Below are 10,722 nucleotides of genomic sequence, written 5' to 3' on the forward strand. Positions count from 1 at the left end.
TCACATTATTTATTTATCCGGATCCATTTATTTATGTATATCCTTTTTCCTTTTCCGATATTCAAATTCCGCTTAATAAAATACTTTTGTCCAAATTTATAAATTTAATCTTAGCTCCTTTATTTTATTTTACGAACTTTATCGTAAAATTCATTAGCTCGGAATTTATCATTTATTTTATTTTACTTTATTGATCTCTTCTTAGTCCCGCTAGAAACCCAATTTATAAAATAATAATATCCACTTAAATTATTATTTTACAATAACTTTTAATAGACCCGCTTCGGTCTAGCTTCTTATTTCCTGAACTTAATTTCGACGTTCTTGATTTATATTTTCATACTTACGCCTCGTGGCACCTATAATTGGTACTTTTAAAATACGGGGTATTACATTCTTCCCCCCTTATTAAAATTCGTCCTCGAATTTTCATAGTTATAGTAATACTCTATCCATCAAGTATTGCACTTCTTAAAAATTCTTATTGCCCCTTATAAAGACTTAAAGTCTTACTTCTTATACTATACCTTCTGGAGCATAGTACACTTTTACCTTTAGAATCCATTGTTTTCATGAAACGTTTCACATTGTCGTTCTTTGGTGATCTTCCACTCACTTCCCATGAGCAACATTTCTGAATTTTTTCATTACTTGAATTACTTATCTAAAGTATTTGCCTCACTTGTAGTCTACTACCCTTGAGTTTATGTCCATCGTTTTATCATTACTTTCCTTCTTATGATGCTTAACTTCACTCTAGTTGCTCGTAGAGTGAAAAGATACTATGTCCTTGTTGTTGATTGTTAGCTTTGCTGCGTTAACTTGTCAATTTCATGATCTTGTATCATGAGTCGAGTCTCTCTTAGAACTGCTCTATGGCATATGTACCAAACCTCGTTCAAATTGTCCATATATATGTCTACGTCTTTATCGAAGTGGTCTTGCTTAGACCATGAAAATCTTCTTATATTGTTTGTCTTTTCTGTGCTATCTGCACACGGTTTCCATACGTGTGAAGTTTAACTTAATGTTTCCTTTTTATACTTCATGGTTTCCTGGTATTGAATCTCATGAAGTTGAATGCACTCTTGGCATTACTTGATATGTCTCACATCCATCTTTTACAACGTATCTCATTTCTCGATTCTTTGACTCTATTGATCTATATCAGACTAGTATTACTTTTCCTTTACTTAAGGTTGTATTCCTAATTTTCCAAATTGTCGATTAATTTAGTAGCCCATCCTTGTATGTAGCTACAATTATTCTTTACACCGCTTTGATCCGTCTCTCAGTGCATCGTTATTTTTCTCATATCCTTTCAATAACTCTTTGTCTTAGTGACTTATAGTTTTCATTAGACATTGTTCGTCTAATGACACTTTTCTTTACGTTGATCTTCTTCTTTAAACTTTTATACTTCTACGCCGTTCATTAAAACAACTACGTTGCAGTTCTAAAACAATCTTGCTCCTGTTCTTTTATAATGTCCTTCATATGTATCAAGTTTAACTAATTAAACTTGAATATCTTTTTTTTAATCATCATCATCATTGATGAACACCTTACCTTATTTCTGATAAAATTTCATTTTGCGTTGGCCTTTTATCTCGTAGATAAGTAATACTCTGAATTATGGAACTAACGTCTTTAGTTTTCTATAATAATTCTCAGTTTTCTTCTTGTAGTTTCCTTGTAAAACCAACTTCTTGTGAATACTTTTGTTTACGACTTGTCCTTGTCGTAACTTGCTACAACATCTTGTAGTCCTTAGTTTTATTTATCATCCTTCTTATACCTTCCGCAACTTATCTCACTGTCCTACGTATTAGTATCTATGTTTGTGGAACGCGTTCACTACTGACATGATTCTTGCCATGTCATGTATCTTATCCTTTAATGACCATTATCTGTGTTTTTACTTAAGACTTATTGCTACCATCTCACCACCATTGTACTATGTTTCCCACTTGTGATTACCCCAAATCCTCAAGTCATAGGATTGTGGTTTGACATACGATAGCTACTCCTTAAATACTTATATTCCATTCCTCCAATCTTTGTGGCTTAACAATTAGAATGGCCATTTCTGGTTGTATGACTCCCTTACCAACATTTTTATGAAAAACTGTCGTCTAGTTCTCCATATGACGATCACAACGGTTAATTCCTTAATAATCGTTGTGGTAATATCGTACTCCAATACCAATTTGATCCAACGATTTAGTCAAAAGATATCCTAATCTTTTCAAACTTGAAGGTTTTCCGGTACTATTTAGAATTCATTCCGTCAACTTATAAAGTTTGTTTTCGTAGTATCAGTTCTTGGTCTATAAGTTGTTTACTAACTCTCACTATCATCTTGCTTATTCTTTTGTTAAACGATAAGGATCGATACTGATAATTGAAGTCATTGTTACACGGTTCCTCAGAATTCGCTTCTTCACACACTACTATCGTCGTGTAATGTCTCGCCGTCATCTATCGACATTGTCGTTGGAAAGCCAAGATTACGTCTATTTAAATCCTAACTGCGAGGTAATAATCCTAACTTTTCGCATTCACAACTTGTTCTCCGTCGTCGCGAACTTAACAGTTGTTCTGTTTCGGCACTACTTCCTATTATCCACAGGGTTCTGTCTAGCTATGCTTATTCAAAACCTTTCAAACTATTTGAAAATCTTTTGTTTTGTCATACCGTATATGTTTATAAATATACTTGTAAATACATATGTGAGCTCACATTTGAAACAATTCTTTGTAAAATAATATATAATATATTGTAAAATACGTACATAATTGTGGCAGGATGATGACAACTCTCATCATCAAAGAGTTGCTTCATATCTATAAGCATTCATCTAATGTTCATGATGCATGTTCTAATCGTATTCAATTTTCTTTCTTATTTATCATTTATGATATGTGTACTCCTAGTAGTGAATGCATAATGTAGTATGCTTATGACATGTCTGGCCACAATCATGCGAGTTCAAAACTTTCAGCAAAATTTTCAAAAAGTTCAAATCCTTTCTATAATTCTCTTAAACATTTTCAAGCTTCACTAGACTTTTCAACTCTGTGGGTGATAAACCTAATCCAAATATTCGTAGGTAGACAATTGTCTTTACTAAACGCATAACAGTTTATCATTTAATGCCAGTATATCAATAAGCGCAACATAAATATATAACTTGCTCGTGACGTAATAATACCTCGGTTGACGATATCACGGTTTGAAGTATCTTGAGCATGTTGTGTTGTTCCACTTGTCGTAGCTTGTTCCCATAGGTTAATGGGCTCACTTGGACCAACTCTTGAGTTTCTAAATCTACGCCTATTCCCCATTCGCCTGTTTCTTCTCCGTCCATAATCTTGAACTTGATGTCTATCTTCATAGACATTCCATCGAGTATCTCCATAAGGTTCCCCAACCATTGGTCTTGCTTGCTGATCAAAGGGATCCATCATTCCTGCCTGAAATCTCTCTTGTCCTAAAATAGGGCATTCTCTTGCAAAATGTCCAAATTGCCCACATAGAAAACAAGCGCCCATCTCATAACGATAAACACCTAGTTGTTCTCGACACATTGGACAAGCTGATGGTATGAGGTCTGAATATCTTAACCTGAGATTTTGGTAGATATGATCACCTCTTACACGTTCAACATTCGTGTTTGGGTTAACTCTTATAGGTTCTTGTAGATTTATGGGCCTTACCTGTGACTCATGGGTACCTTGTCCGGATCTTTCTAACACTTCCGGTGCACCATTATGAAATCTAGATCCTAATATGGTTAACTGCCTACATGCCAACATCTCATACCTATTCTCCAGCTCACTAATACGTTGACCTTGTTGCTGTATAAGCTGATTCATACTTAATACAGAACTTTGCATAACAGCAATTCCTGGTAGCAATTGATTTATACTGATGTTGGGTTGTGGTTGTTCTTCTAATACTGGTGCCTCTTCTTCAAAATCTTGATTCATATTATCTTCTTGATCATCAAGTTGTTGCGGCATTTCTAATGCATCCTCCATTCCAGCATTACCTTGATTTTCAACTTGTTCATGGTCTACTTCTTCCATCTGTACATGTTCATTTTCCCTTATGAAATTAGAGGATCCACCATAAGCCTCTTCTACACCTTGTGCACTCATAGCATGAACACCCAATTGCCTTTGATCTTCCATTCTTCTAATAACACACAAATCGTTCAATCTATTACCGAATCATAAACTAAACAATCGCAACACGGCTATACCATACTAACACGAAGAGCGCACATCCATATAATCAAATTTCCACGCAAAAGCAACATGTAAGCGCCTCAACGAACATTTAAACATAAGTTGAATATCTATGCATAAGCAGAATATCTACGCATGCGTATCTCGTCAAACAATCCTATCGAACGAACAAACAGCCTCGCTTCCTAGAGAGGAGAGTTGAAAATTTTAAAATCAAATGAAAACTGATCAAATACATGACTCGAATCTTATGTGCTGCAGTAGTCCTTAGGTAGACGGACACACAAAGCAGTGGTATCCTGGACCAACTGCTCTGATACCAACTTTGTCACGACCCAAAATCGAGGGTCGAGACCGGCGCTAGGGAGTGGGAGTGGTAGCTCCGAAACCCGTAGCAAGCCTAAAAATGAGTAGAAATTTTTCGCAATTCAAACATATATCATTATGTAAAATGTTTTCAGAAAATTTCTTTATACAATACAATTATATAGATTTCAAAATATCTAAATTACTTTCTGAAAACCGATGCGAAACGATATTAGAAATCAGGGTCTTATAAAGCGATATCTCGCATTTAGCATTGCCCTGTTTCAACTTATGCCAATTCATAAAATAATAATCAATTCCATTCATGGATAATTGGTAAAGAAATAACACGAATAAAAAGCGTGATTTATATAAACTATGAAAATACATTTATCATCTCAGAGTTAATAGCAAAATATCGTTTGACACAAAATATTATTTTTATACTGACATCTACTGACTACTGCAGCGCTAGGATTTGAAGCATACTTCAATACATATACTTAAAATATTGCAGACTTCCGGAACAAGAATGGAAGTCCTTGCCTTCAAAATACTATCACCTGAAATAAAACACTGTTGGGGGGGGGGGGTCAGACGACGCTGAGTGAGTTCATATAATACTGCAGACAATTAATAAAAACAAAACATATTTTTATGTATCCAAATACGGAACCGAATGAAACCCTAAGTTCATTATGTTTCTTATTCATTACATTTATTATTCATTATGTTCTTCCGATTACGATCATACCGATACAATTCAAAGCTTAGTTATTGGCCCAAGTCCCGAGATAGTTCAACCGAGTTAAATGGGAGAGATACAGGTCCCGAGATAGTTCAACCGAGTTACCTTGTATCTCGATTAATGCAGTCCCGAGATAGTTCAACCGAGTTACTAGCATTAATCATTTTCTGATGCAGTCCCGAGATAGTTCAACCGAGTTACTAGCATCAGTCGATATTAAAGGATATTCTTTATGGCTTCATATCTTACTGAATATTCGTTTGTATTTTATGTATATTCAGTTTATTATGACTGGTGTACACACAGTTCTATTGTTGCCCAATAGATAGCTCGTTTCATCGGATCTATATAAGGGTTTTAAAACATTTAAATGCAATAAAACAATTTAAATAAAGCATTTGGTAAAATAATGCAAGTATTAAAAATCGACAGTATTAATATAAACTCACCACTTGCTATTCCTAGTTTCCAAACCGGATAACGCTATGTCACGCTCCTCGAGTTCCAGGTCTCGTCGGTAGTTGCCTCGCCGGGTCTACACAAATACGATAACTAGACTCGATTAAAATGGATTCTAATCCGAAGGCGTTCTAGCTATATAATACTTAGCGAATAAATTCATTTCTATTGCCTCGGAATTAATCGGCAATCTTTTAAAAATATAACTTCGTGTAATAAATAACATTAGTCCAAATGTTATTTATTAGTTATCCAATTTTGCTAAATTAAATTAATTATCGAGATAATCGATAATTAATTTAATAATTCCCTTTTCCATATTTTATAATCAACTTTAACTCAAAATGTCAAATTAATAATCAAATCATTAACGAGTTAACATTTTGTTAACTCAAATCTAGTTTTTCCAAAACTAGCTTAACTAGTCGACTTTGAACTATTAAAACGTTCCCGTAAAATAGCCCAAGTACCAAACAAACTTAACACTCTTATAGTCCGTAATCCCATCTACAATTTTCCTCTAGGTTCTAGACTGAAATAATAGTCCTAAGGTGTTGAAAATTTGTCCCGAAGTTGGTTCCCTAAAACTGTCATATTTGGCCGCAAAACATTCCACCATGGCTGCTGTTTCGGGCTAAGAAACAGAGCACGTAAACTGGTTATAATCCAAAACAAATTTAATATTCCTATAGTCCATGACGTCCTTTACAACTTTCATTTAGACCTCGGACTCAAAATCAAACTCGAAGGTGTCGGAAATTAGCTCCGAAGTTGCCTCCCCGGGCTGATTTATTGACAGCAAAACAGCCCTAAGGGCTGCTGTTTGCAGTCAAATCTGCAGCTATCATGCCACTGTTGTGGCAGCGGCTGTCCCACATTTTTGTTCTTTGTTCCGTAACGAACACAATGACACCAAAACCGACTCATTCCGACATTTCGTCAGCTCGCAATCCTCTCTCAAAGTTAGCTCCTCGCTACGTACTAATCCTTGTTTTAACTTATAATTTTTCACTTATATTAAAATTCTAACACTAGACTTAAACACCATTCTTATTATCATATAACCAACTTCATTTTAACTTTAAATATGTATCTTTTATACATTTTTCTTGCTTTTAGAATTATCTCTTAAAAACGCTTCAACGTCAACTTAAATTGTCGTAACTATTCGTCGCGAAACCTTTAAACAAACTCTTATTAATCCGAACCAATTACCATTCGAATAGGGGCTGTCTTAGTGTCAAAATTACGCTCCCTACGACGGCCGAGGGCTGCGATTGCAGCCCTCTAAGAGCTGCTCAGCTCTGCTCGCAAGAGCAGAGCTGAATTCTGCTCTTGGCAGAATTCTGCTTGTGAGCAGAATTTTTTTTTTTCTGCTCTTGGTGAGCAGCAATTGCTGCTCACTGGAGCAGTTTCCGGCCGTCGGAGTCCGACTCCGACGTGCTCTCGAGGCCTAGCGAGATTCTTCCATTTACACGCTCCAAATTACAACAATCACAACCCTCAAACTCACCAAAATCAACAACACATCACAATACTAAAACCTACCAAAAACTCTAACACTTTCTATCATCAAATCACCAAAAAAAAATCAATAATTCCATGAATAGATAGCCTTACCTTTATCTCCCTTGAATTTGTGATGATTTGCCTCCAAGCTTGATGAATTTGATTGAAAGTTGATGGAGTATGGGGAAGGGGTAGGGGTTCGGTTCTTAAGGGGAAAAATGGAGGTTTATGATTTTTCTATCTTAAGCTATATGAGATGAAGACATCAAATGACTTAATGATAAGGAGTGGTGGATATTTTACTAGGTAATTAGTGGAGGAAAAGGACACACAAGTGCCTCAAACTTCCCACTTAAACCAAATCAACTCTTCACTTTTATTTTTTCAATTTAATCTCAAATCTTTTTCGTAATTAAATGAAACCTCGACGGTAGTTCATCAATAATAAATAATGGACTTTATCACATTATTTATTTATCCGGATCCATTTATTTATGTATATCCTTTTTCCTTTTCCGATATTCAAATTCCGCTTAATAAAATACTTTTGTCCAAATTTATAAATTTAATCTTAGCTCCTTTATTTTATTTTACGAACTTTATCGTAAAATTCATTAGCTCGGAATTTATCATTTATTTTATTTTACTTTATTGATCTCTTCTTAGTCCCGCTAGAAACCCAATTTATAAAATAATAATATCCACTTAAATTATTATTTTACAATAACTTTTAATAGACCCGCTTCGGTCTAGCTTCTTATTTCCTGAACTTAATTTCGACGTTCTTGATTTATATTTTCATACTTACGCCTCGTGGCACCTATAATTGGTACTTTTAAAATACGGGGTATTACATTCTTCCCCCCTTATTAAAATTCGTCCTCGAATTTTCATAGTTATAGTAATACTCTATCCATCAAGTATTGCACTTCTTAAAAATTCTTATTGCCCCTTATAAAGACTTAAAGTCTTACTTCTTATACTATACCTTCTGGAGCATAGTACACTTTTACCTTTAGAATCCATTGTTTTCATGAAACGTTTCACATCGTCGTTCTTTGGTGATCTTCCACTCACTTCCCATGAGCAACATTTCTGAATTTTTTCATTACTTGAATTACTTATCTAAAGTATTTGCCTCACTTGTAGTCTACTACCCTTGAGTTTATGTCCATCGTTTTATCATTACTTTCCTTCTTATGATGCTTAACTTCACTCTAGTTGCTCGTAGAGTGAAAAGATACTATGTCCTTGTTGTTGATTGTTAGCTTTGCTGCGTTAACTTGTCAATTTCATGATCTTGTATCATGAGTCGAGTCTCTCTTAGAACTGCTCTATGGCATATGTACCAAACCTCGTTCAAATTGTCCATATATATGTCTACGTCTTTATCGAAGTGGTCTTGCTTAGACCATGAAAATCTTCTTATATTGTTTGTCTTTTCTGTGCTATCTGCACACGGTTTCCATACGTGTGAAGTTTAACTTAATGTTTCCTTTTTATACTTCATGGTTTCCTGGTATTGAATCTCATGAAGTTGAATGCACTCTTGGCATTACTTGATATGTCTCACATCCATCTTTTACAACGTATCTCATTTCTCGATTCTTTGACTCTATTGATCTATATCAGACTAGTATTACTTTTCCTTTACTTAAGGTTGTATTCCTAATTTTCCAAATTGTCGATTAATTTAGTAGCCCATCCTTGTATGTAGCTACAATTATTCTTTACACCGCTTTGATCCGTCTCTCAGTGCATCGTTATTTTTCTCATATCCTTTCAATAACTCTTTGTCTTAGTGACTTATAGTTTTCATTAGACATTGTTCGTCTAATGACACTTTTCTTTACGTTGATCTTCTTCTTTAAACTTTTATACTTCTACGCCGTTCATTAAAACAACTACGTTGCAGTTCTAAAACAATCTTGCTCCTGTTCTTTTATAATGTCCTTCATATGTATCAAGTTTAACTAATTAAACTTGAATATCTTTTTTTTAATCATCATCATCATTGATGAACACCTTACCTTATTTCTGATAAAATTTCATTTTGCGTTGGCCTTTTATCTCGTAGATAAGTAATACTCTGAATTATGGAACTAACGTCTTTAGTTTTCTATAATAATTCTCAGTTTTCTTCTTGTAGTTTCCTTGTAAAACCAACTTCTTGTGAATACTTTTGTTTACGACTTGTCCTTGTCGTAACTTGCTACAACATCTTGTAGTCCTTAGTTTTATTTATCATCCTTCTTATACCTTCCGCAACTTATCTCACTGTCCTACGTATTAGTATCTATGTTTGTGGAACGCGTTCACTACTGACATGATTCTTGCCATGTCATGTATCTTATCCTTTAATGACCATTATCTGTGTTTTTACTTAAGACTTATTGCTACCATCTCACCACCATTGTACTATGTTTCCCACTTGTGATTACCCCAAATCCTCAAGTCATAGGATTGTGGTTTGACATACGATAGCTACTCCTTAAATACTTATATTCCATTCCTCCAATCTTTGTGGCTTAACAATTAGAATGGCCATTTCTGGTTGTATGACTCCCTTACCAACATTTTTATGAAAAACTGTCGTCTAGTTCTCCATATGACGATCACAACGGTTAATTCCTTAATAATCGTTGTGGTAATATCGTACTCCAATACCAATTTGATCCAACGATTTAGTCAAAAGATATCCTAATCTTTTCAAACTTGAAGGTTTTCCGGTACTATTTAGAATTCATTCCGTCAACTTATAAAGTTTGTTTTCGTAGTATCAGTTCTTGGTCTATAAGTTGTTTACTAACTCTCACTATCATCTTGCATATTCTTTTGTTAAACGATAAGGATCGATACTAATAATTGAAGTCATTGTTACACGGTTCCTCAGAATTCGCTTCTTCACACACTACTATCGTCGTGTAATGTCTCGCCGTCATCTATCGACATTGTCGTTGGAAAGCCAAGATTACGTCTATTTAAATCCTAACTGCGAGGTAATAATCCTAACTTTTCGCATTCACAACTTGTTCTCCGTCGTCGCGAACTTAACAGTTGTTCTGTTTCGGCACTACTTCCTATTATCCACAGGGTTCTGTCTAGCTATGCTTATTCAAAACCTTTCAAACTATTTGAAAATCTTTTGTTTTGTCATACCGTATATGTTTATAAATATACTTGTAAATACATATGTGAGCTCACATTTGAAACAATTCTTTGTAAAATAATATATAATATATTGTAAAATACGTACATAATTGTGGCAGGATGATGACAACTCTCATCATCAAAGAGTTGCTTCATATCTATAAGCATTCATCTAATGTTCATGATGCATGTTCTAATCGTATTCAATTTTCTTTCTTATTTATCATTTATGATATGTGTACTCCTAGTAGTGAATGCATAATGTAGTATGCTTATGACATGTCTGGCCACAATCA

At 34.6% G+C, this 10,722-nt stretch overlaps 1 protein-coding gene across 3 annotated transcripts; it reads right to left on the reverse strand.

The window, feature by feature from the left end:
• Positions 1-606: 606 nt before the first annotated feature.
• Positions 607-7,521, reverse strand: LOC126665666 (uncharacterized). Of its 3 annotated transcripts, XM_050358527.2 has the most exons (3): positions 7,388-7,521; positions 5,758-5,843; positions 607-5,136 (listed from the first exon to the last, which is right to left on the reverse strand). In XM_050358527.2, the coding sequence occupies exon 3, from the start codon at positions 4,195-4,197 to the stop codon at positions 3,154-3,156; it is 1,044 nt and encodes a 347-aa protein (XP_050214484.1). In that variant the 5' UTR covers positions 4,198-5,136; positions 5,758-5,843; positions 7,388-7,521; the 3' UTR covers positions 607-3,153. The 3 variants fall into 3 exon arrangements, with proteins under 3 accessions (XP_050214484.1, XP_050214487.1, XP_050214491.2); XM_050358530.2 differs by lacking the exon at positions 7,388-7,521 and having other exon boundaries at positions 607-5,123; positions 5,758-5,946; XM_050358534.2 differs by lacking the exon at positions 7,388-7,521 and having other exon boundaries at positions 5,758-5,946.
• Between the last annotated feature and the right edge of the window lie 3,201 nt (positions 7,522-10,722).

Source organism: Mercurialis annua, linkage group LG1-X (assembly GCF_937616625.2).
Source record: "Mercurialis annua linkage group LG1-X, ddMerAnnu1.2, whole genome shotgun sequence".
Classification (NCBI taxonomy): Eukaryota; Viridiplantae; Streptophyta; class Magnoliopsida; order Malpighiales; family Euphorbiaceae; genus Mercurialis; species Mercurialis annua.

Excerpts from the sequence above, each read along its gene's own strand:
- LOC126665666 (XM_050358527.2), bottom strand. The coding sequence starts at position 4,197 with ATGGAAGATCAAAGGCAATTGGGTGTTCATGCTATGAGTGCACAAGGT.